Source organism: Photinus pyralis, unplaced genomic scaffold, assembly GCF_008802855.1.
Source record: "Photinus pyralis isolate 1611_PpyrPB1 unplaced genomic scaffold, Ppyr1.3 Ppyr1.4_LG7, whole genome shotgun sequence".
Taxonomy (NCBI): Eukaryota; Metazoa; Arthropoda; class Insecta; order Coleoptera; family Lampyridae; genus Photinus; species Photinus pyralis.
In genome coordinates, this window is record NW_022170738.1 from 22,537,505 (window position 1) to 22,565,210 (window position 27,706).

The 27,706-nt window shown below is 36.6% G+C and overlaps 3 protein-coding genes across 3 annotated transcripts; 1 reads left to right on the top strand and 2 right to left on the bottom strand.

The window, feature by feature from the left end:
- Positions 1-2,973: 2,973 nt before the first annotated feature.
- Positions 2,974-4,935, bottom strand: LOC116177483. The gene is made up of 5 exons (XM_031496470.1): positions 4,697-4,935; positions 4,123-4,590; positions 3,988-4,065; positions 3,847-3,937; positions 2,974-3,797 (listed from the first exon to the last, which is right to left on the bottom strand). The coding sequence occupies exons 1-5, from the start codon at positions 4,762-4,764 to the stop codon at positions 3,792-3,794; spliced, it is 711 nt and encodes a 236-aa protein (XP_031352330.1). The 5' UTR covers positions 4,765-4,935; the 3' UTR covers positions 2,974-3,791.
- A 3,884-nt stretch (positions 4,936-8,819) lies between these two features.
- On the bottom strand, positions 8,820-9,599 carry LOC116177415. The gene is made up of 2 exons (XM_031496388.1): positions 9,328-9,599; positions 8,820-9,279 (listed from the first exon to the last, which is right to left on the bottom strand). Exons 1-2 carry the CDS (start codon positions 9,454-9,456, stop codon positions 8,908-8,910), a joined length of 501 nt encoding a protein of 166 aa, XP_031352248.1. The 5' UTR covers positions 9,457-9,599; the 3' UTR covers positions 8,820-8,907.
- A 15,992-nt stretch (positions 9,600-25,591) lies between these two features.
- Positions 25,592-26,422, top strand: LOC116176626. Its single transcript, XM_031495278.1, has 2 exons — positions 25,592-25,768; positions 25,822-26,422. Exons 1-2 carry the CDS (start codon positions 25,718-25,720, stop codon positions 26,233-26,235), a joined length of 465 nt encoding a protein of 154 aa, XP_031351138.1. The 5' UTR covers positions 25,592-25,717; the 3' UTR covers positions 26,236-26,422.
- The last annotated feature ends 1,284 nt before the right edge of the window (positions 26,423-27,706 follow it).

Sequence of the window (27,706 nt, forward strand, 5' to 3'; positions counted from 1 at the left end):
AAGTAACATCGTTTTTTATGAGTTTTGTGCTTAAATTGAGAGGAAATACACAAAAACAACGTAAAATCATGGTGAATTGTGCAGATTGTGGATGCAAAAGCCGGAGTGAGAAGGAGGAGCCGGGAATTTCATTTCAGGCGTAAATATTGAAAATGTGCCTAATGCCGTTACCACGTATTTTCCTATTTTCATCATAAAGCTTTTTCTTTGAATATTCTTCGTTTAATATGTTAAAATTCATACCTTAATGAATGACTATACACAATTTCGTACAACAGAACCAATCCCATGCGTTCAAATTTTGATAACAATCGTCTTCAAGGACGGAATTAAGCAATAAACTCCATAGGCGTAGTAATTAGCACACCGCGTTTTTCAAAGAGAAAATTGGTACGGAAACGGATACGGATTCTTATTTTATCACAATCTTTAGCTGGAGGGACAGTTAGTTTTAAAGGCATTCCCGAAAAAAGATAAGAGGAAGTTTCGTTTATACCCGTGTCTGATTAATAAATAGCGCAACGCACGAATTCATTCGTTTGTTCAACGTGTTTTATTATCTCTCTCTCTATCTAACCGAAACATGAGCAAAAAAATTTGCTGTGACTAGCACAGATAACAATTGGTTCAACCGTTTAGCCGGCGCACAATTGGAAAGAAACGAGTAACAGCTTTAAAAGTAGTTTGTTTTTTAGGTACTTCTTCCATTATTCGCATTTACGGATGCTACGCCACTGGCCAATCTCATTATGTGGCAGGTGGTAACACTATCGCTTGCGAATTATGCGTCCATCTTCTTTCCTTATCTAAGCTTAAAACTATTTCCCTTTCTTTTCAACGTCCGCCACCCATAGATAATTAAGAGGGGAGAATACTCATCACTATGCGCAGAATTCATGAAAATGCCTAAACAAGGAGGCAGCCATTTTGACCCATAGAAGCGCGCGGTTTTTAAACCTTGATTTTGAGAAATAACTACATTTAGGAAGATGAAGAAAATTTAAACGCTTTTTTGTTACCTTTAAACCTAAATTAATTTAGCGCTTACTTATTACCAAGTTGTCAACAAAATATATTAAGCTGTAAATAAAGGAACAGCACCATTGATGATCCGCCAAATGCTTCTGTTATTTTAAGTATATGATATACTGGTAATTCTTACAAGCAGGGCATTTATACATAGACAAACAAAATCCAACCAACAATCGAGATTCGTTACACCTCGTATGATGTGGTTCAAAACCAAATGAAAAATGTGTACATCGTTCTTGTCATTATTTCCTGACGATTTTTATTACATCATCGGAAACTAAATCACGAAAGGAATGAATACTTTCAGAAATGGGTACTTGATCCTTGAGTACAACAGGAACGAATAGGTACCTATTTGAACACTTACTTTTTCATAACTGATCTGATTTACTTAGCAGACTTACCTATAATAATGAAACTGAGAATAAAACTACACATCAGAAATACAAGTTTATTGATGATTAAACAATATTAATTTATTTAGTTCTTGCCTAATACTTTTCCCTTGAATTACAGACGTGAATCTTTTACACAAATTAAAAAATCGAATGCGTACATAAGCACCTACAATTGCTTTAATTAACGATGCAGTGTGATTATTGGTTATAGTGGAATAGTCTATAAAATGTTCCTCCAAATGTGGAAAAAGCACTTTACCTTGTCCATAAAACTTCTGCGAAATTGCGATGGTAAAAGTTTCAAAAAAATTGGATTCTCTGGGAATTCTACCTTCAGTTGCGTCCATAAATCTTCTAATACAACCTTCTACACTTAAACAAATTGTTGTAACACCTTTAGTAGGTATATACAGTCCCCCTGTAAATATTAAGATTATAAACAATTTATAAACTTGGCACAGCTATACCTTTATTTTTTTTAAATAAAAATCGATAGTCTTCGTCAAATTCATGTCCTATACATCCTTCTACACAATCGGGACATTTAAATCGCCTCTTCAGCATTTTTATAACATAACCACTTATATAAGTGACAATGTTAGCTGTTAAATTATTGAAATCGATGGCAATTGGTAAAATGTCATAATCATGATCTCTCTCTTCTTCAATTAGAGCATCCAAACCGTATCTTCGCAGCAAAGGTATGTCTGGCATATTAGACCCACTCATTTGAACAGTGGATTGACTTGGAACTGTTAGTATCACAGTATCATCTAATACACGGCAGTTACCACTTCGGCCAGAAGCATCAATTTTGGTATGCAAAAGAAGTCTGCGAAATGTTTGCATAAATTGCAGACAAGATGGATTATTGTTAAAGCCATTACGAGATCTAAAATTTGGTATTAGGTGGAAAAGTGAATTACACTTTGTAGTACTTACCTAACACAACAAAAAAACATTTCTAGGTGGTCCTGACTAAATTTATACGTTAAAAGGTATTCTAAGGGGCCACCAGTCACTATGGCATCAAAAGCACCAATTGCAGATCTGATGCACATTATAAAACCAATAATAGGCGTTTTCCGTGCAGTGCGCCATATTTCACGACCTGCCACATCATTCAAAGAAAGTAAATATTCTATAGAATCTAACAAGTACGGTCTCCAAGTATTTTGATTTGATTCCCGTAGTGGTGCCTTGAATCCTTTTGACCAAGGACACCGTGAATTTAGTAAATCAAATATAGCATCGATTCTCCTAACAAATTCAACAGTGGGCTTAACATCCTGGAAGTCTGGATGTTGAAGATCGTCACATAGAAAGTCTAATGCGTCTGCAACACTTGCACTTAGTGTCTGCGCTGCAAGACTCACCTGAAAGTAAAAGTATTAGTAGCACTGAAATATTGAATAAGTATACTTACTTTCATTTTTTGCCTCTGCCACTCAATATGATTTTTCTTTAATTTGTTCGCCAAGTTTAATGTTTCAGAATCCTGCAGTTCATGTAACTTTTTAATGCATAACCATTTTATTGCTTTACCCTCTGCATTTTTAATTTCACAAAGACTTCCTAACATATTCCGAGCAAGCTTCAACATATGACACGCATCCAAAAAGCAAAATATTTGTTCATTAGTAGTGGGATGTGAAAACCAGGGCTGTAGATTTTTCAGATCATCTAATTTACAGCCAAGTTCTGTTAGCATGGTGAGATGAGCTGAAGGGCCGTCACATGTCAATGAAATTATTTTCACCTTACTATTTTCCAATCGCGTTAATGCCTCAAATACAATATTTGCCTTTTCCTTACCAGTTAATGACTTTATTAGAAAATAAGCGATAGGTATTTTCCAGTGGGCATTCAACGCAACTACCATCAACACTAACACTTCGCTAGCAGGTTCCAAACTATCGTTTTGAATGCCTGTGCCAAGATCTACGTAGCCCCAAGTCCGTTTACCATCAAATTCGACTTGTTTTCGCAGTGACATCTCATCCAGCATCAAGCCACATATCAATTTTTTATTGTTAATCGTAGCCTCATCCACTTTACATTTCAGTGCATCAAAAGCCGGGGTACAATATCCAGGAAAACAATTAACATTGGCATACCACTTCCTTATCGTAGATTGGCTTGGCATACCAAGTGCAAACGTTTGTCTCACGTACTCATAAGCCTTTGATGAGTAGAACTGTAACGTACATGCAAAACTTCTTAATTTTTCAGGATATTTTTCTCTGGTAGTGCAACGTGCTTCGCGATTTTTGAGATACCGAGCCATTAAAACGTCAGGAATTTCTTCATAGCTCTTTTCCAAATGAAATAAGGCATGTTCAGACAGATTTTGATTTTTTCTCAAGTCTGCAATTACAGTCTTCAATGATCTAACTTTAATTTTCAGACTTTTTACGGTTTTTTTAGCTTGGTATAATTTTCTGCGTGTCTTCACCTGTTTATTTTGTGCACGTTGCAACTTTACCTTGACCGTTCTTGGTGAAGTACTAAAAACACTATGCAAACTTTCACATAATTACTCATCCAATTTTTTTACCTATACGAATGAAACTCCTTAACCATTGAACATATCCGTTTCCTTCTGGTACTGCTATCCGTACTGCTAGACGACTCTCTAAAATTAAGAGTAATTGAAATTAAAACCAGAATTTGTAGATAGTTATGGACAAACCTTGGTTTCGTAGTAGTGGATGAATAATGCATTTTTACAGGTCGCTTAGGTGAATGTCCCGATTGTTCTGATAGAGAACTACTTTTATTGCTGCTGGGAGATGAAATGCTTAGCGTCAATGTGGTCCTTGGAATTAAAGGTGGTGTAAAGGGTGGGTGCTTAAGTACTTCAGGATGACTTGGGTCGCTTCTTGGAGGTGTGTTGGAAGTTGTTGCTACTTCCGCAAAATGAACTGCAGACGAACATGCATGGCCAGTATATAATTGAGGAGCATCATCAACAGATTGCTCAACGTGTTCTGTCAATGAAGGTACAGCATCACGTCTTAGAATTGTTTTACATCCACTTTTAATTTTGTCACCTTCCTTAAAATGCGTTGAACAGACAAACTTATTCCTAGTCCAAGTAAATGGTCTCGGAACATTAAGGGCATCCAACCAAACATCCAACATTCCATCTTGTGGTAACCTAAAAAGTAGAGAAACTATAAAAATCCCAAAAATACAAAAACCTTGAATGTATCAAATTAAAAGCTTAGCCCCTCTACAGCATTTTTTGTTAGGATTTAACTTACCAATGGAAAGAAATACCTTCAGGACGAAAACGTTTTTTGTTTTTACAATTTCGGACAATACAGGACATGCCTAACTCTTTGAATTAGGATATTTTTTATTCAGTGGCTTAACTGCTTATTAATACGCTGGGAATTCACAAAGACACAAACACAAACCGTGACACACTTGAAAGACACAAACACAATCTTGACAGTCGTGGGTCAAAATGGCGGCCACCTATGTGTACCTGTTAATTAGCGATGCGCAGTAGTCTTTTCGTATTCTCCCCTCTTAATTATCTATGCCGCCACCACTTTCATATCAAATTAATGATCGTTGAATGATAAACTGCACGTTTGAATCTAATTAGCTTACGCCGCGATAACAAAGCTTCTTATATAACACCGAGTATAACACCGAAAATAAACTTTTACAAATCTTACGAAATTATTTCCAAAAGTTAAAATTTAGTCTTTTAACACGTGATAAAATTGAACCAATAAATAAAATACAAGGTGATTATTTAAGCAAAATTATAACAACTAATAATTCTGATACAAATCAAAATTTGACCTAGAAATCGAATGGTATGATCGAAATTCCGCCTAATCTCCTAATTAATGTTTGTGAGATTGTCATTCAACAAGGACAACTAAAACCAACTCTTTGTGAAGTGTGGGATATTTGGAGTGGCCATTGTTCAAACTATAGACATGCAGCATAATGTTTAATGCTTGTTTTTTTTATGTTATGCGTTTCAAATATTAACTGGACAACAGTTAACGTATATTTACGAGGTTGTTGCGTTGGTGACTCGTCATAGTGGCGAGTGATCCAGTGGTGAGTCGGCTAAAACGGTCCCGCCCATTCGGAATCTCATCTATTTCTTTGCAGAGTACCCAGAAGCGTCTCAGAATTCTTCATAAAATAGCGTAATATCGCAGGTTTATTTTCCGTCGTGTAAGATGGACGCAATTGAATGAATATTTGCGTAGATTCTGTGGCTGTAAGACCAGATGTGCTTATATTAGTAAAATTAAGAGGTAGTGATAATAACTGAAAAGGATAGATATGTAAATACCAGTACCGAACACTGAATACGTTAAATTAATGGAAAGTGTTTTCATCAATCTCACTCATCTGTCACGAACCTTTCTAAATTTGTCTCTGAACGCATCAATTGCAAATGGGAAAGGCAATGCTTTTACTAAAATCATTTTTGTGGATTGCGCTAAAAGGTCTCTATGTTTAGGAAATTAATGTATCATTGTTATTGTTATTTCGAAAAATGCATTACATGTACGATCGAACTTTAAAGGAAAAAAACCATAGATATTGCAAAATGAAGAATTGATAAGTGCGGGCGATTACTTACTATTTAAATTACAAAAAATACAAGGTACCTAGGTACCGAGACAAGAAGTGGTAAACGAAGGCAGATATCACCCTAATATTGCTTTGATTGCCAAGAAGCGACGCGATCTGAACCTAAAGAGGGAATCTGAAACTTAAAATTCAATCATCTATCTTGCATCATCCGAATTTTTAAACTACAGGAACTAACTGAATAAATTTTATTTTGGAAAAAGTTTAAACCAGGGTAAACTAATACAAATCGACGAAATGATTATTAAAATAAGTATGACTTTCTAATATAAAAGTGTTCTGAGAACTACTGTATATAGGGCTAGTAAAATGCTCACCAGGAGAGTCTGCCGGTCACAGAATGCTTGATAACGGTCTACAATCATAATCGTACCATACTCTCCTGGCGAGCATAATACATGAAGGCACAACAGGTTTGGGGAATCTAACGGAACTAAGCAGAACTTCGCTCAAATATTGATTTACTACCAAACAAATACTTATATTTCCAAACACAATATCATTAGTGAGTACTTGAGCCATAAATTAAATTTTCATTTTATTTTACCTTTAAATTCCGCGCATTCGGAGGGAGATGTAAGCAAATTATTAGAAATCAATATAGGGTAGGTAGTTCAGACTCCAGATAATGATGAAAAAAATTAAATATATATAGATGGGAACAAGTCCCGCGATTCTCATCTAAACGTGCTTTCTTCTACAACTGTAAAAAAAACTTGAAATTTTTTTATGAATTCCGAATTCCTAGATTTTTAAACGCCTAATTAACTAACATTGCTTTTATAGCAGTGCGCGAAAACGCCACGTCAACCGTGAAGTATTGTACGCACTGACAAAGTTGTACCTAAACAACAAATTAATCCGCTTATCTGTAGAAAAAATCTCTGATCGTTTCGCCCTACCGAACTTTACGATCCACAGAAACAACATCATGTAATCATCAAACATCATGTAATGGCCACTACACCGTTGCAGATGTTAGGTTAGGCCCAGATTTCAATTCAAATGGCAAACAACAGCCCACTCAGATTGATTTCCGTCCACCTACGACCAGGACGTACATTTCCCTAAGCACAGACCTCCACAGTACTAGGTGGCGACTCACGGATTCGGAACAACCTTTCACAACAGCTTACGGTCCGTCACTGAACGTGAACAGAATCATTAAAAGCCTCATTTAGCCGATCTTTCACTCAGCGAACCCACCTGTTATAGTCCAGGGAATAGAGGGTTTTAACTTGCAAAATCAGAAGTAGTTCCGATTTCTTTTGCATGTCAGAGACAGTCATCTGATCGTTAAGAATCTAAGTTTTCGACCTCCCACCCCTTGTGCTTCCCCCGTACCACCCCCAAAACCCCTGAAATTTGGTTGGTTTTTTAGTTTTTCAATCATATCTTTTTGATGGTTTACTTTAGAAAAAAATATTGTTATCAGAAATTGTAGACCATAACATTCTACGTAACTTATTGATATACACTGCTTTTTTGTGAAATGTTTATTAAAAAAGATATAGAGCTTGAGAGTTGGTTATATTTTTAAGAATTCTGAAATTTCTACGTAGATGTTTTAACCAAATTTTATACTTTATCTCTATAATTAATTGAGATTGTAGCAGTTTCTAATATACGTTTGAATAGAAATTTCATAATTCTTAAAAATATAACCAACTCTCAAGCTCTATATCTTTTTTAATAAACATTTCACAAAAAAGTTGTGTATATCAAAGTTGTGTATAATTTTCTACTCTATAATTTGTAATAACAATATTTTTTTGTAAAGTGAACCTATAAAAAGATATGATTGAAAAACTAAAAACCAACCAAATTTCTTTGGTTTTAAATGTGGTACAGGGGAAGCACAAGGGGTGGGAGGTCGAAAACTTAGATTCTTAACCACCGCATATTCTTCCATGACATGCAAAAAAAATTGGAACTACTTCTCGTTTTGCAGGAAATGGTCCATTTTCAGTCTCTATTTCCCAGACTATTATGGAAACTAGGGCAGACAACCACACTAGACATCTTCCTAACGAAGAACATGAATAGGCAGATCACGGTATCTTTAGCTCCTCACTACTTGACCTCTGACCATCTGGCAATCACAACAATAATACTACATAGCATGCTTACCTTAAGTGGAATACAAATTGGAACTCATTTTCTAAAAACATAAGTCGCACTGGACCAATACCGATAATAATTCAGTCAGTCCAAGGGATCGGAGCGGCAATAAAAAATGTACATGGATATTCAGCACGCCTACGCGCCTTCCACCACTTATATAAGCACACCACAGAAAAAAAACCAACAATCAAGGCTCTGATCAGAGCTAAGAATAGGGCACTTAGAAGGACCAGAACGACGCAAGCCCCCGATGACCGGAAAGAAGCCAGTTGACTTCAGCAACTGGTTAAAAAGGAGCTTAACAAATTCAGGAAATGAAAATGCAATGTCAAAATCGATAGCATCGATAGCATGGCATGACACAAGAAGTAATGAAGAACGACCCAAACAGTGTGTCACGAATGAAGGACGCAATTTGAGTGACGTATTGTTTAGAACAGTTTAATAATGCATATTCTTAAATGACATTGTGTGTTCTTGGTTAATAAAAGGTAAAACTTTCTACCATAGTTTCGATTTGTATGGGCTTCCCTATTAGGGGAACTCCATTCTCCACCCTGTATTATAGGTTGTTAATCTCGGATCTTGGACTAAATTTTACTTTTAAGCGACGACTTGACATAAATCAAACACTGAAGCTAGTATTTTTTTATTTTCTACGAATGTTTTAAAGAACGAGTGGTAATAAACTAATGTTTTGAAATTTTTTTTGGTAGTCTCTTTAATGGCTTTTAATCACATCACGAATGCACCTCGTTACACTGAGAGGAGTCATTATGCCACCACGCGCAGTGTTTTGACAAATGTTCACACTGTTCTTAAAGATGTTATCTCCTCTAAGTTGAAGATCTATAAAGTCGTCACAGTCACGTAAGATTGTCCATTTCCATGATTTGATGTTCTTCAGGTTATCGTATAAAATGTCTCCTTCTGCTGACGTTAAATTGAACGCCTCCCAAGTGCATTTAAGGTATTCCCCGAAAATTGGAAGTTGTGAATTACTAAGATAATAGCTTAAAATAGTATCTGCTGCTAAAGTTCCCGCACATTTTTGCTCTTCCATATTTAGCACGTTAACGCAAAGGGACTCGGTCTACAAAAATTCATCATGAAGTGAAAAAAGTTATGCAGATTTACTTACCTTATGGAGATAGACTAATAACGTAACAAGTGCAAAGCTTATAGTGTTCATGTTCAGTAGAATGTTCTTTAGGTAAGGCAGGTTCACTATCTTAACAACAAATACGTCTATTTCTTTTATACTCCACATTTTACAAAAATTATCACCGCGATTAGCAGTATACTCGTATCAACATTATTATTACAAATTATCAATATCTTCAAGTACGTGATGAGAGGTTTTGCAATACGCAATCTGAAGATCACCTAACGTACGTCGTTTGCAATTAAAGGATGAGATGAGTTCTAAATACACCATATGTGACACATTCTTACTTTTCCGTTACTCTTACCATATTGGTCTATGCTCTTACCCATATCCAGATTACCATCCTAGAATTTGATCATAGAACCAAAAAGAGGTACAACCGAACTTATAAGAACCTACAGAACACGTTCACATTGATATTCATGTAGAAGTAGATATTATATAGGGATTTCCCAAGAATGCTATATAATAAGACTGCTCGACCACGGAATTTTTTCGCCGCGTGTTGTGACGTCACTGGCGGACCCAGACGCACCGCATGCTTTGATTTTTTGATTTGTGCACCACTTTAATTTGTATTTTATATTATGTTAATTCTAAGAGCTCGATCAAATCTCGGCCAAATTTCAAAACATTGAGAGCGCAGATTACGAGATTTTTATTATAAACATTTTAACACAAAAGCTCCACAATGAAATGTCTGTTATAATTTTGGAGTTTGCCACACAGTGCTACAATGGTTTTTACCACACAATATGAAGTGTTTAGCCTAATACGGCTTCGCCTACCTTCAAAAATCGAACTCCAACCCACACATACATTAGTATATTAGTAAATAACAATCTTAAACATAACAAACTTAGTTTTATACAAAATATCACTACACAAATATGTAAAGTTCTTTTTGTACTCATTGATTGGAATAGTAGATTACATACCGAGCTGGGAGGTGGTTCATTACCTACCCCGAGGGCTTAAGGTACCTCACCGACGCGCGAAGCGCGGAGGTGAGGTATAAGCGCGAGGCGTTGGTTATGAACCACTGACCAGCGAGGTTTGTATACTATTTTACTCACAATCGATCATTTAAGGTAAAGTATATAATTCAACAAGGTGTTACTTTAACTGTCAATAATAGTGACACCGCCAATGTAACCATTAATGTTTACAACAATAGCAAATAGTTTCGTTCTTCTTCGTAATTTGCTATTGCTGTAAACATTAATGGTTACATTGGTGGTGTCACTATTAGTATAAGTTTCATATAAGGACAATATGAATAGCAATTGCAGGTAAGGAAAGTGACAGATGCTAGCCGGGAAAGTGACAGCTAGCCGGGAAAGTTACTTTCCCGGCTAAGGTGAGTAATGAGTCGCTTCGCAACCACTATGAAGGTTAGGAATTCAGATAATACTAACCGATTGTGAGTAAAGATAATGTTTCCAAGCATCCTCGATGCACGGGAAAACGACTTTCCCGCATCGCGGTGTTTTTTAGTTTCCGCTGGAGATAAGGGGTTATGCGCATTCTTCAGTTGGTAGTACTTATTGAAGTCAACGAACGTCATGTCATAACTGTCATCTGCTGTAAAATCAATTAAACCGTTGGTTGAGGGTATTTAGTGCGATTAATCGGAAACAGACGTACACTAAGTTTTACGTAAATATATAAACAAGAACTTATAACCCAATCAAATTATTTTTCAGAATTGGAACTCAAGAAAAAGTAAAATTTATTGTTAAAACGTCTTAAAATGTGACCAGTGATATTCTGCAACTATTCGCATATGCAGTTTAAGAAAGCACATATTAACACACACAAAGCTTCCAAGGATTTTAAATGTAACGAGGGTATTTACGCAACTCAAGATATTCAGTGCAAACGAGGCAATGCCGTGACCAGTAGTAACACTCATTGCAAAGGCAAAATATGTATTAACCAGAGATGTGGAAGTTTTAAATGTGACCCAGTGCATTATTAAAAGTGGGTAGTTACAAAATTATGTTACCAACCAAACATATGATTGTGTTACCAACTCATGATTAAAAAAAAGCTAATTTACAAAACTTTATTAATTTTGACCTTTTTTTACGCAATTCGTTACAAAAAATATTGTACCTAACTCTTTCGGAAAGAATTTTCCCGCATTCGCACTAAATGCAGCACTCCCTACGGTCGTGCTGCAAACAAAGTGCTCATGCGGGAAAATTAACTTACCGAACTTGTTAGGTAAATAACTATTACTAAGGTGAATACACAAATAAATCAACTCTCCTCAAATTAGACATTATTTTTTAAAAGAACGCCACCCTTTCTTGGTACGTGCGCTTTCGTTACGTGGAGGCGCTTCTGAAAATCGGTTCGCGCTACTTAATTTTGGTGCCGCAAATCGCCAGTTGAGTGTAAAATCTGAATACTACCTCGCAAATTGTTATTACAGTCCAATACTACACGTCGGCGTCCAAGCATTTTTATTGCAATATAGCGAACACCTATACACACAGTTATAACGCTAATGCAAAAACGTTGACAACTTAGCAAATTATAACTGTAAATTCTGACAGCCAGGCCCGTTGGTGAAGTCTCATATGTATGACTTAACTCGGGCAACATTACAAGTATAGGGATCGAGCAATCCTTATATAGCATCCTTGGGGATTTCCTATCTTCTGACAGACGCCTAATTTTATGCAACCAAACGAACTCCTTAAAACAAATAAAGATCTAGCCTTAGGATCTGGCTGTCATAGATATTACTGCTTTGGCTTCCGTATTTTTATTTTCGTTCGTATGCGATATATTCAATTGTCGAAAAAGTTGATATTCTCACTTATAATTGCACAAGAGGTTTGTATTTTACCGAGTAAATTTGGGTTGTTTAGGTAATGAAAATCTGTTGCCTAGCAATTAGACGAGAAAAACTGTCAACTAATAAAAATGCGACACCGCAGGTGGAGCATTTTTAGGTTGACAGTTTTTCGAGTTCAATTGCTAAAAGGAAACAGATTTGAATTGCCACAACCCAAATTTACTCGGTTTAAATACAAACCTCGAGTGTAATTCGGCAGGACAATTTAACGAACAAGAAATTCACCAACTAATCAATTATTGACAGACGTCAAACTAGTCATATGGGAAAGGATAATGCGATAATTGGTTCGAAAATGAATAAGTGAAAAAACCACTAGTGCATTTGTCGCTGGAAAAGTTGCAGGTAACTTTTGCCGCTGTCAAAGTGACAATTTCACTGCGGCTTATGCGATTTTTTATACATGAGTTGAATTGTCAATTCAAATTAATTATGACAGCAAGATCTTTAATTGCTTTAAGAAGTTATTTTGGTTACATAAAATTAGGCGCCCTTCAAAACACATTTTGTCTTTTGAACGTAGACATAGGGAAAAACAATGCCCGCAAATCCATATGTCTACCTCTTAATAAATATCACTGTATATAGTTGTGTTACGTTAACATACATGGATTTAATTACACGTACCTATACTAAATTTGAAACTTTAAATGTTTTCAATCACCCCATAATGGCGTTAAGGACTTTTTTAATGTTTTAGGTATTTGAGAGACTGGTAGATAAAATATTTTCAAGTATAAGGTAGAAGGTACAGAACTTTCAAAAGATAGACCTGCAGTACCTACCTATTTTGCTTACAGAACTGTATTCGCATGCGGCATAATGTTACAGCACTGATGTTATTTAATTAAACGCTTTTTGAATTGTTTACATTTGCAATGATTTGCTTCAGTTTTAAATCTCAAATGTAGAGAATTGAGAATTTCGCAATCATTTTCATTGATAGCGATTACCTTACTACCAGCTGAGTTGTTTTCGTAAACAATACTTATAGTATCTATAAGCAGATACATCCTGTTAATAGATACGTCAAAACTTCTCATTGATATACTCTAATGAAATATGTACCTATACGCTTTATTTGATTAGTATACGTAGAATACAGGTAGTTATTCAATGACGTAGTGCCTGCTATACTCGGTGGTGTCCAATGACTTATTATCACAAACAAAGTATCGGTGGCGTTAAATAATTTGGGGGAATATTCAGAACAATCATTAAATGTCAATGTGAATTTAATCGCAAATATAAGTTTGTTCCTCCGATAGTCCACAGACTGAGACGACGGAATTATATAGAGGTTGTGTTGTTGTCTCACAAAAGAACCGGGTTGGAGAACCCTATTAGTATAACAATACAAGGTCCCCATCCATCATCCGGGACCGTAGTGTTACCTACTTCGAGTTGCCGAAGTTCGATTGTCCTTTTTTAACAGCATAAAGGTGGTAACATTATATACTTATATCATAATGTGCCTTGGTTGTTAATGACCGTATAGCGTTGGTCAGTCAACATTCATTTAAGCTTACATTCTTTGTGCCCTTGTTGTTGTATCGTTGTATGTATTTATTGTAGCGGGTATTCGGCTTGTGGACCTATATTGTCCAGATTGTTAAAGATTTTCTATTGCATTTATAGATTATATTCCGAGTTATATTCTAAAGCTACTTCCTACTTCCGTTACTGTATTGGTTCGCTTGAAACAAAGTCTTAACAGGAACAGCTGTTGAGTGTTCTGATAATTGTTTTGTACTTTAGTGTTCTAATATTGATATTACTAAGATACGTAAGTGATTACTTTAATAATTTGTTATTGAAATTAAATGATTATATACGGGATGAATACAAAGTAAGAAATATTTATGCTGGAGCCGTTACTATTGGTTATATCGAAAAAAAGTTGTTAATAAAAGTTGAATGATTAAATATTTGCGACAATCTGACGGTTTTCAATTTTTTTGCTGACGCCGTAGTTTCGAAATGTGATGTCATCGCAAAAAAATTTAAATCGCAACCTATATTTTTTCGGCGATGTTTGATAGTATTTTGTTTTCTCTCACGTGTGTGTAATGCCATAATGTGTATCTTAAAGAAAAGCAAATTATTTTATTAAAGCAATTAAATACAATATTTAATAACTTTAATTTACTAAAAGATGTTCAAACCGTTCACCATTAACCGCCAGACACCTTTCTTGAGTTTTCAGTTTTTCCAAATTTTGGGGTCTGTTAATATAAACCACACCAACTTTTAAGGTGGTCCCACAAGAAAAAATCTGGGGGGTTCAGATCCGGATTTTTTTTACATGGACGTAAAGAGAAAACAAAATACTATCTAACATTGACAAAATAAAATATGTTGCCATTTAAAATTTTTGCGATGGCATCACATTGTGAAACTATGATGTCAGAAAAAAATTGAAAACCGTCAGATTGTGGCAAATATTTAAAAACGGCTCCAGCATCAATGTTCCTTACTTTTTATTCACCCTTGTAAGTTAGCTATCGCTGATTATTCAGCCAGGAAGTCAGGCCCCTCTAGTGCCGAACCTTTGCAAACTTGTACCTATGGTCCTTCATTTTTGTTTTATTTTTAGTTTGATTTTGGCAGGATTTTGTGCCTATCTGGTGCCCACCCTATATGGGTTTGCATTCGATCTGGATGTTTCACTGGGATACCTACTCTTCCCTGACTAGACTGTCAATCCCGTTCCCTATCTCTAAAGAAACTCTACACGGTCTTGCTCATTTTGTATTCAAAAATAAACGTTGTTTTTTTTTCAACCTAGAAAATGATGGCCAATAAATTTAGGATGCCCTGTATCGAATTTCGCAGGCATGACAATGGGTATAGGGACATTTTCTCAGAAACCCAAAAATGAAGTAATATATAGGCTGTTCAAATTAAAATAAGCAAGTTGGCATCAATTTCGGGTAAAACGTACCGAAAGTGCCACACACTTGAAAATATTTTAGATAAATTCCTCTTATTGATATTATACTGTCAAATTTCAAAATATTCCGAGGTTTCTTTTTCGAAATATATAGATAGCCGGCGTTCGTCGTGAGATTCCCTATACAGGGTGTATAGCACCTAAGACCCCTCGGACCATTTCCTTTACTATAAAAGATACCGAAAAAAGTCTTATAGCAAAATTTTATACGCAATCACCGCCGGCATGTTTCTAAAATATTTTTGAATACCAGGGGCGTGCTATTCTGAAAATATTGCCAACGCGAAATTTAAACACTAACGAAAAGTGGAGTCGAGTTTCCTTCATACCTGCAGCTTCTTGATGTCTAATAAGCTTTAATTTGACACATACCTATCATGATCATATCATGAGAAGAAACTACTCTCCAATAATACATAGGTACATACTTGAGAAAATTATTGTGTGAGAAATGCAACAATCCTCAACCAGCAATCTTTATTTAATCTAACAAGCTAAGTACAGATAATAGTTGTACCTAGTTAATCTGATTTGTGAGCATTGCAGTTATGTAGGTAAGTTGTTATTATGGCAATTTAACTGCAAGGAGAGTACACTAATTGGTGCTAATGTCGATGGAAAAATTAATGAGCTATTCGAAAGCGTTTGTTTTGCATTTAGGTACGAAAGCCAAAGTAGAAAACTCCAAATTGCATAATTAACCATTCGAAAACTCCATGATGGGTTTATGACAGTTTATGCGGGTTTATACATCAGTACCAGAAAAGTCAAGTTGTGATCTTCCTTGGATATAATTCAATTCGATTAAATACGCCACTTGCGCTTCCGCACTTTTAGCTTCTGTTTAATTCGTGCTTATTTGATGTAGTAGCTACAAAAGCCTGAGATGAGGGGCATTGCAATTCACTGTAGGATATTTAAATTGCCCCTAGATGCACGCGAAAACTTTAATTAAGCTTGGAAAACGTTTCTTGTCTAAATCAATCTACAAGTTGTTCTTAGTATCGAATTTTATCACATAAACGGTACCAATTATCAACTGTTTACTTTACTTTGATATTCCACGTGATTTGACGTCATTACTTCTTGATAAAGCTACAAATTAATTAGTCTTCTCTTTAACTCTCCAAAACATTTAAACTTAATTATTAATTAAGGCCTGAACGCATTCTATTTGAATTACTGGAGTTGTAAGGTTTTATTGGGATTAAACCGTAGAATTTGAATTTGGATAAACGCTGCTATATTTTATAAAAGTAAATTCGATATAGAATTATCATTTTTGACTCAATGGACCAATTTCGTCTACTCCGCTAGAGTGGATTCCATCGTTAAGATTATGCTTAGCCTAAGATTCATGTCTTCGATTTTGACCGTCAATGGTCTAAAGCGACCATGTTTTTTATCAAATGGAAATATACTGCATGGCCAAATATTGTCGACTAGCTGTACAGTATGTACATACAAAACCTTATGGTAAACATTTCAGACGAAGAGTGTAACAGGCAAGCATGTATAGCAAACATGGCAAATATCTTTTTGCAATAATACAATGGTGGCTGCATGCCCAAACATCTTAAAACTTGTGTTACTCCTTTATTATTTTTTCAGCAAACAGGTTTCTAGACACACTGTTATATGAACCAAAACCAGGGAGCAACCACCGGATGCACAGTCCAGATAGAGGCCTAGAACTTCGTCGCTAAACAACATATATTACGTTAGGTTAATTTCAGTGAAAATTACTCTCGGTCGAATAGTAAAGATTTTGGCCACACAAAAAGCGAAACAAGAAAACTTCAAAGCAGGTGAATAACCTCCAACAATGCGATAGGATAGGAAATCATGGTACATGCTTGTAACAACAAATTATCATGATATAACCACAGATATACGTACGTATATCTGTGATATAACTAAAGAAGGTTTTTGGAAAGCTTTCAAAAAACTTATCGTTAAACCTATAATCTAAACCGTAAAACAAAAGACACAGTAAACAACATGACAAGTTCGTGGTTTTCGAAAAAGTTCGTCAGCTACATGACAACAACGTTCGCACAACTTCGTAGTTGTGCACAGAAGCAAAAGAATCGAAGAGAAAGAGTAGCAAAAATACTTACAATCTGAGAATTTTAGACATTATTGCTTAATCTTTCTTGTAACTTCAAAATGTTTATCTCACCTGAAATTGATATGTTTACATGCTGTTTTTTATACGAATAGATAATGATAGCTTTAAGTTTATTAGACAAAGGCCTTTTCAGGTTAGATAATATCAAGAGTTTACATCCCATTACATGATTTGTTTTTTAAGTGCTATCAATAATCAATTTAGGAAGATTGAGTTATAATAAATCGAAAAAAGTTTTGGGGTTCTAAAAGTCTACTAGGCGGTAACAATTTTAAATATACAGGGTGGGTCACAAAGAGGTGGCACACAAAAATTGCAATTTTTAAGGGAACACCTTGTTTGGCATTCGAAATTTCAAATCTTCTCTCAATATGAAGACAACTTTGTAAGAAGCATAATGTACGCAATTTATTGAATGGCTGAATAAAGGACAAAGGTTAATGATTCTAAATAATCATAACAAACATCACAATCGGTTCGTTTCAGACCCACCACCCACATGTTTTCAAAAGAAATTCGTGATGTCATAATCATAATTATTGTTCTTCATTGAACATTCAAAATAAAAACTCTTGGCGGTATAATCACCCGTTCATTTGATAAGATTTGTCCCAATTGTTAGTAAAAATTTAAGGCCTTCAGCACTGCATGGGCGTGTCGAAGACTATGGCAACGCATAGGTCTCTGCTAAAAGAAAGATGCAACCAGCTGCTTATAGTCAGAAAGCACTGTCGACTTTGAAGAAGGCAGTATGCGCTACCAAGCGGCGAACAGTGATCCCGACGGCAATTGGACGACTTCCTCCGTCTTTTTTAGAAAGACCACATAGAATGGTGGCGTAAATGATTGCGAGTACTTCTAGCTACGTTGCCTTCCAAGAGAAAATTGCGAGTGTCAGCTTCACCAGTCAAAAAATCAGTGGAAGAAAAGCTGCCGGGAGAACTGAGAATCCGTACTGCTCCTTGCGATGAGGTTAGTGTTTGCGGAGCGTCCAATGTGAAAAGATTTGAATGTGAAAAGAGTATAGCTCTTTCCAGGCAGGTACCTATTGAGCTTTGTTCAATTGTTTTGTTGATGATTGCACTCTATTTGTTAGCTGATGCCGCTTCTCGGCCGGCTTTCGAAATCCTGCGGATGGTCCTAATGTTTTTGCGGTGGATTTGCAGTTTCTCAGCAATTCTTCTCGAATGGGACGGTTTGGTTTCGTCGGAGTGGTAGGTACCAATATGTCTTTAGAGTTGGGCCCTTGGGTAGTTGTATTCGAAGGTGGAGTGATTTGACTGCTGTAACTGTACATTTTTGTTTGATTCTCGACTATCGATGTAGTCCACAATACTCTCGAGCGAATCTCTAGGGGTAACAGTTGGATTAATTTATTAGATATAGAAATTATTCCAGTTTCTGAATACGTGATATCACCGCTATATTTCACTACTGCTAACTTCATATTGATATTAAATATCAGCAATGCTTTTCTAAAATAGATTAATAGGAGATTCCTGTTGTACAGTGTGGTCCAATTTCGATGGGATTGATTGCATGGAAAATGCGCTGAAGTTACATTCCTTAGGGCGAAAACCTTTTTACTTGTTTCTATTTCAATAAGTAGTTGTATAGTACAGTGTTGTTCAAGTAATAGGTGTATTACTGCTAACTTTCCTATTGTGGCTACGATTCCGGTTAAATTTGCAAATCTTTCTGCGTATTACAATAGTCAAAAACAACGAGTACCGACTTAGAGAGGTAGATATACAACAAAGTACCTAACCTTCATTTAAATAAAACGCCCTGTAGGTATATTTTTACATATTTTGAAAGAAAGTTTTAAATTTAAAACATGTTAACATTAATGCGACATTACTCTCAATGAATTCAGACTATCTAATACTTTCATCAACTGCAATAATAATAAAATAAACAAAAAGGCGTTCAGGAGCAGAGACTTGTTATACCTAGACCGCGCATACAATGCCACTCGCGTATAAAAGAGTGATGCCAACATGTTTAGGCAACACATCATACTCGTAATGGCAAAGCGCGAACCAGTTTAGCAAGATCCTACATATAACCAGTCGAAATAACTAGAATTATTGCATAAAAATTTTATTCAATGGTAAAATGAAATGTGCTTAGCGATATAAAAATGTTTATTGGCTTTTAAACAATACTCATTTGTTGTATAAATGTCTAATTCTCACATCTGCTTCGTTTATTTTCTTATTTTCGTAATGAATACGTATTGTAAAGATTACCTTCAGTATTAAATTCATTCACTGCAGCCTGCAGGACATGATTATGATATATATGATGATGATGATCTTGAAGTGCCAAAAACAAATGACATCCGTAGAGATTTCTGCGCGACGTACAAGAAAGACGCTGACTAAACAAATTCATATCTCTGTTACACTATCGCAAAGATTGTTTCTCAAAATATTCTTGTGCTTTTCTGCTTTTTCCATTCCATTCTACATAACTATACCTAGATGTAACTATCCGGTAAAAAAATACCTTATACGAAAATTTACACTAGATTACATTTATTTCATTATTCCCGTTTATAAACTTATTTGAGAACATTATGTGTCTAGAAAGTGTGCGCTTTCGATTCAGCAAATAAATTTTAAAAAATACTGAAAAACTGGCCCAGTTCAGCGATATAATCCCAGCAAAAACAAATAGTGAAGATTGTAGCGCGAAAGTTCTTGCCTTTACGAGTTCGGTGGGTGGCCTACCATGTTGACAACATACAACTTGAGCTATGCCTGGTCTAGTTGTAACAAGTCTCTGGTCAGGAGTTGCGTTTGGACCGGAAAAGAGGGCGGATCTGCCTGGCGAGTTTGGTGAATACTTTGTTGACTTTATTTACTTCAGTAAAGAGTTCGGTAAATTTTGGGCTTACACTCGCTCGTAGCCCAAGCGGAATTTGTCTTTATCAAGACACGAATAATAGCGAGGTCTTAATTAAATTGTGGCAAAACAGTGTAGGATACCAAATCAACAGGACAACAAGGCGAAAAGCTAAGTGTACTAGGATTAAGGCTATAATTTAAATTACACTAGAGATAAAATAGAGAGACGCAGGCCACGGGAGGAAATTAACAAGGTCGTCTGGATAGACGAGAAGTACGGAAAGTAGTGTGGGCTAGTAAATACTCGGGCGGGAAAAATTAGAATTACTTATGAAAGGAAACCTAAACCTGTAAATCTGCGAAATACAAGCACCCTAACGACCCATAAAGCAAGCTATTTAAACTTTCAAGTTGACCGAGGCGCGTGGCCTAGTAGTTGTGCTCACCGATTCAGGAGGTTGTGGGTACGAATCCCGCTGCCGTTTGCTCTGTCTGGGGTTTTGTTTGTTTTGTTTTCCTCAGACATGCGTAGCTTCGCATAATGCTAGCATTATGTTGAAATCTACGAGGCGAATTCTGGAGCAGTACTCTCCCCCTCAGCATCCTAACTCTGTTCCTTCCGTTCCCTTCCCTAACCTTACCTTTCCTTACATTGCCGTTCTCTGGCTGAAAAGGCTCTAGCAAGCCTACGCAGCCTACCTCCGGGTCCCTGTAGTCCTTTCTTTTCTCAAGTTGACGACATCTCTTTGTATACTTGGAAACCCTTAGGTCAATAATAGTGCATTCCGAGGGCTGGCAAGTTTAATTACATACTTGGCAAGTTTAATTACATACTTGTCAAATAAATTCACTCGACATGTGCTTTGGTCAAACGGGATAAATACGAAGTGTTCATTGGGATAAAGATGAGGCAGCTGAGATACTAGGGCATATCAACAGGAGGAGATCATATAGTGTAGGTGGCCAAGAATCTACGTGCATCGGAATGGAAACTAGGCCGGCCCTGCTTCACATGGAACACCACTATAGACCAAACGGTGGCGGCCGCGAGAATTCTTAGAAATATGGGAATAGTGGAACAGAGACACACACCAAATGAAGAAAGAAAGCATACGAGTACTGGAGATGGAGGAAGAATGAGATATATGCATAAGCAGTCAAGAGGAGGAGACGGAAAGAGAGGCAGGGAGTGGACACTAGTAAGAAAGAGAGAAACAAGAAGGAACGAAACGAGACAATAGGATGGAGTCAGCGGAAACTAGTGGAACGGCCGGGGGTGAGGCCATCCCTAGGAAGCAGAGTTCCCTCTAATGCTGTGGCTGTACCCTTTCGGCTCAGATAACACCCAGTTAGCCCCTCCCCCCCCTGCTCCAAAACCTCCCCAATCCATAAAATTCACCACATTGTTTGGCATATATCTCTGCCCAGCGCAATGGCAACAAAGTGGTGGAGATGCACCACTGTTGGTACCTACCATGAGGGACACATTCTCATGAGTCATGACAATTGACAGTTGACTAAATCCTGGGAGAGGCGGCTATACCAGGCGTATGCCAAACTATCAGGTATCAACAAAAATACGGTCAAAAAGGTAGTAAAGTAATGTTTGTTTACTTTGGTCCAATAATTATGTGTTACATAACAGAATAGTATTTTGCGAGCTTATGATGGTAAGACTAAATATATTCGCGGTATAGAATCATAACAATATTTTATTATACCTGAATCACAATCTCCGTTTAACTGCCCTTTCACAATCATGTTAATGTTAATGGTAATGGTAACGTAATGTTAGAATGTTAAACTCCAGATAATGGCATTACAAGCAAAGCGTTCACAATGATGGTAATGGTAATGTTAACGTAAGATGGTAATGTTAAGGTCCAAAAATTTTGTGGATCTACTAACATCGGCGTTAACATCCTCCAATAGAATTGCAGCTACGGTAAAATGCAGCGCATGCGCATGTGTTGACTGCTGACCGCGTGAACTGTCACCCATCGCGTCATATTTATTTAAGCTCTGCAGTTCGTTTGAGTTTCTCGTTTGCCTTGTTGTTTTCGTGTGCAATTGCTGGTTTTTGTTATTTGCTGTTGCGTTCGGTGCAATGATGGTTGTTGACGTCTCGTTACTGTTGGAGTTAATACAACAATACCCATTCCTCTACGATAAACAACGCAGCGATTTTAAAGACATAAAGAAAAAGAACAACGCCTGGATTGAAATTGCTGAAACCCTTAACTGTAATGCTAAACTTGAATTAAAGGTTATATTTTTACGGCCCGTCAAACAACCACAGATCAAATCAAAGAATTTAAACAGACAATTTATTTTTCGTTGCGCCCTCCAGCGCCACCATAAAACACTGTCACTTTTGAGTGGGGGAACTTCCTCTACCATCAACATTAACAGTATTGTGAACAGCGTTACCATTACCATTACCATTACCTCTTAACATTACCATTAACATTAACATGATTGTGAAAGGGCAGTTAAACACTCAAATGCGTGCGAAAAAAGGCCTTTAAAACACACGTGCTTTAAAGTTGCTAAGTAATGATACTTTAAAGGTAGTATCACACTTGTACACTATTGTGGCGCAACTTTTCAATATTGCGCAACTAAATGGCGCATGGTGTTCACATTGAACGCAAAAATTGCAAATAATTTGCAACATTTAGTGTGGCGCAATATCAAAATGTGGATGCAATTTTTTTAAGTTGCGAGGATGTTCACATTTCTTCTCCACGTCTTCAATTTTATTGCACGACTAACCGGGAGCGGCAGAATTGGTATAGTGGGAGTAGTGCGAATGGTCGCAAACAAATTTGTAAATACTAATATGTATTCTGAAGACGAAGAGATGCATAACTTTACTTTTGCTGAAAAGAAAAAAAACAACAAAGGAAGTGTAGGAAAAGAATATGGGTACGTGAGTGGATAAAAAAGCGAGAACAAAGCGGTGTCGTCAACAACTGATTGCTGGAATATTGTTGCGGTGACAAATCCTTTTGTAAAAATTTCTACTGCATTTTTAAGAATTAAAAAAAGGGAGGGGGGAGGAGGGTAAACACATGTTCTACCCTTCATTGTATTCTAATGAAAGATCTCATCGAAATAAATTGGTTTGTACCAACTATAACTTTCCCTTGCGACTCTTTTTCGAGATCAGTGAACGACGGGGTCTGGGGGGGGGGGGGAGATTAAAAATTAATTTTTATCTCATTGTATTCTAATTAAAGGTCTCAACGAAAGGAACCGTTTTCTACCAACTACTGCCCTTCTTTCTGTCCTCTTATCAAAGTACGGCGTGGAGGTGGAGGGGGGAAGGAGTGGAACTAGTTTTACCAACCATAGCCCTCCTCCTCGACGTCTTATCGTGATCGGGTATATTCCCTTATACCACAGAAATCTGTGCTTATACCTCAAGAACGGATTGTCGGAAGAGGGTACTCACAAAGGGAGATTGAGATGTCTGCAAGCCATTGGTGATGTCAAAACAAAAGCTATTTCGGTTTAAAAAAATGCGCTTTATCTGCACAGGAGTTGTGCACAATGTATACTTGTTTGCGGATATCGGCATCGAATTTTGATTACTTATTAGAAAAAGTAACAGAAACGTATTTTGCGAAGTCCATTTTGCTTGATTTTGCTTTGATTTTATTACGCGAGAAGCCATATCATCTGGTATGCAGTAGTACACGTACCAGGCTAAACGTAAATTGCGCCACTTTATATAACCGACAAAACGGTCCACTTTGTTGTAACGACATTTTATTGCATCTGGGTAGTCACACGTATCAATTGCTGAAATATATGCAAGTTGGAAAATTGCACGCAGCTTAAAAGATGGCGCAAGTTTTCCACGTTGCAGCGCAGTGCACACGCTGAAATAACCAAGTTGCGCAATTTTAAATATTGCGCAATACAAAAGTGTACAAATGTGAAACTACCTTTAGTATGACTTTTAAAACTGTCATCTGGGTGAAATAAAAAATCCTCTTAGGTCGCTTTTTGTAAATGCAGAACATTTCTATGGCTTGTACCTATCCTTTGGTTGAAGCTTTCACAAACGTGCGTAATTTAGGGTATGCTTCCAAACCTGTTCCACTTTTTAATCGTAGCATTGTTTGAAGTTTTGAATGAATGCACCAAAAGATAGAAGATTTAAATACCTTTGACATCTCCTTCATACCTATATGCCAGCAGTATCGATTCATTTAAGGCTTTATTCGTAACTAACTTCCTATTCATCCATGGAAACAACTTCTCATATTCTTTTTTGCGCGATCGGTCATTTCTGACTATTTACCATGGGTGTTTCCATGACAGTACGTAGAATTTACCAGTTGCTATGATTACGACGACGCCAAAATTACTTACCGATCTAAAAACAGAACAGCAAAAATACTTACCGACGCCTTTTTAAAAATCAACAGTCTTACATTACATTTAATCTTTAATTATTGTTAGGTACATTAAACGTACAATTTGTGCTGTTGTTTCCTATAGCAAGACGCTCATAAAGTCATAAAGGAAGTACAAAGCTAGTAAACTACATCAGACACATGCACCTTTTTATGAAATTATTAATTTCAATTTTGACAAATAAACTGGTTACCTAGAGATTGACACCATACCACTTCGATCATTTCGATTTATTCTGCTCGTTAATTTCTTAGTGCATATTTATATTGGTTGCATAATTTTAATTTCGATCGCGCAAAAAATGTTATAAGCACGTCGAACGTTAAGGGTTACCGTTCTCAGACAATAATTGGAGTCGTCGCTTCGCTCCTCCTCCAAACAATTGTCTTCGAACGGTAAAAATCCCTTACCGTTCTCCATACTTAATATACTATTTAAGACTTTACTAGATTTGGATGTTACACCTACCTAGTGACATTTCCATGGCAATCGTGAAATTACGAACACCCAGCCCACTTAATTAGACATGTATTCGAGTATAACGTCAATATGATTTCATTGTATTTCCTATTTTTAAATTATACTGCAGGTATAATAAAAAATACTATAAGATACACGTGTATAATTGGTCTTTAAAGCACTTGCAACGTTAAACTCATTGCGCGTGCTTTAAAGGCTTGATTATACACTTGTATCTTAGTACACTATTTTGGATGAATGCATTTTTTTAATGGTAAACGCGGTAGAAATAAAGAAACTTTCTGCAATATTTTATAATGACACACTCTGCATCCTGAAAAAGTAAATGTGGGAGCTAAATTGTACAAAATTCGGTCAAGTTTATTTTTCGGCATTTAGAATTAAGTTTTATTTGGCGATTTTGTACGTATAGTAATGAGTGTCCATCATTGAATTCAATCTTGATTGTTGATCATAACTACAATCACTTCCTGTGGCTTTATTTTCTAATTAATGGACGCCACTGAGAAGTAGTAAGCAGTGACATCACACCTAGCATGAATAATTAACGGTATCCTTGACTGTTATACAGAATATTAGTAAAGAAGCACCGTTTGTGAACAGTTCCGTAAGAAATTGTAAATTATCCAATAGTTGCCGACATTTTAACAATGAATCTACTTTGTATCTCTTCAGTGATAGTTCTATTCTGTTTACAGCAGGTAAGTAGGTACTGCGCACATCATTCCGTCTCTAATGTAGTAACATTTTTTAGGCTGATTTGTTTTGCATTAATATTTTAAGTGAGGACGAGAAGCCTTGTGCACGACCATTAAACTTGGACGCGGACTCCGTACTTGATTTTTATCAGACAAATTCACAAAGTCCAGTCTTCGCCGAATATTTAAACTGCATTTGGTTGGCTCGGAATTTTGTAAATAAAGATGGAACCATTTCATATGAAAACATTAAGGCTTCCAAATCGCTGCCGTGGGAAATTTCTCATTTCTGCGAAGACGTCATTACATTAACACGGAAAGCGCAACAGGAATACAAACAGGCCGCCATTTACTGTGAAAATAATCCACCTGCGGCTGCTACTCCTCTAACGGTTAGACAATGTATCGTGGATAATTACAAACCCATTCCAATCGAAGATTACTTAAAAACTAATCCGTATCTAGATTAAGGGTAGTATTATGTACGAGAACAATCTTGTGTACAAAAGAAACGGAATTTTATTTGCTTTAACAGTTGAGAGACATTTCGATCTAGTGAGGAAATTTTGTAATCAACCTGTTTAGGTGGTACAACTTGAATATTTTTTGTATAATCCATTTTGTAAAACAGTTTTTGAATAATCAATAACAGAAATACAGCTTTGTTTCATTTACAACAAACCAAATGCTGTCTTTTGTATTTTATCTGCGCCCAACGAATTCTTTACGCTGTCGTAATCTGAAATAATCACGTATGGGCTTTCACATTTGTCGATTGTTACCGGAAACAACACTTAATTTTACAAGTCGCGTTTCCGCGTCAAAAAAATTTACAAAGTCTTCCTGTGAGATCGAAGGGACTTCAGCGCATTTTTGTGTGGCAGATCAGTGTTTTAATAGCCATTGTTGACTCCGCCATCAATAAAAGATCTTGTCGAAGACTACCACATTCCCTTTGACGGTACCCACTTCCGACGTCCCGTTCATCAGCAATTCGCGTTTGAAGATTTGACTCCCTAAAGTCACTAAATATAGAAAGTACCGCAATCCATTGGGCTCGTGTGTTAGAGAGAGAACGCATGATTTTTGCCCAAAAATGGCGGAAGTTACCAGATTCTAGTAACTTTAATGTTAGGTATTGTTCCACCTGTTTGGAGATATCTGTATATATTTTTATAAAACATGGCAGTACTATGAAGTTAGGTTATAAAAAATGACAGCTATTCAGATTTTATTTGTCAATTTTTTTAAGTTGGCAGCAAATTTGCCCAAAAATGGCGGATGATTGCGGTACTTTCTATATCTAGTGACTTTAACATTCCCTTCGACGGTACCTCGACGGTACCCACTTCCGACGTCACGTTCACCCGCAATTCGCGTTTGAAGATTTGACTCCACCATCAGTTAGATCTTGTCGGAGGCTACCACATTTTCTTTTTCGGTGCATACTTATATTACACCCAGATTTTGGTGGATTTCCCTAAAAACCTTCCACAAGATAGTAATTAATTTTTGGGGCACTTGTCATTGCTCGAGGTTCTAGTGGCGACACGAGAAAGAGAGACAGCGATTCGCGATTTACGAAACGTTAAACCGCGTGACAATATTCGCAACGGAAGGTAAAAGGCACCCGAAGTTGCCTACCTCTCAAAGACGCGCCCCTATAGGAGAAAAAACAAAAATCCGCCACGCAGAAGTTGTGCGCGTTTACAACGTCTTTCCGACGACACCAATTTGAAAAGAATCGGACCAAAACTGTAGAAGATAGAAAAAGACTGAAAAACCTTCACGTTAGTAAACTACGCTCAAAGATGACGGCCAGATGTCGCCAACCCCACATCATGTAGCCCTGTCCCTAAGGTTGACAAATTACACAGCCCTGTAGATACACGCACACCCGTTGCCTTTCTACAAAAGTTCTTCTAGGCGCCCATATTTGCT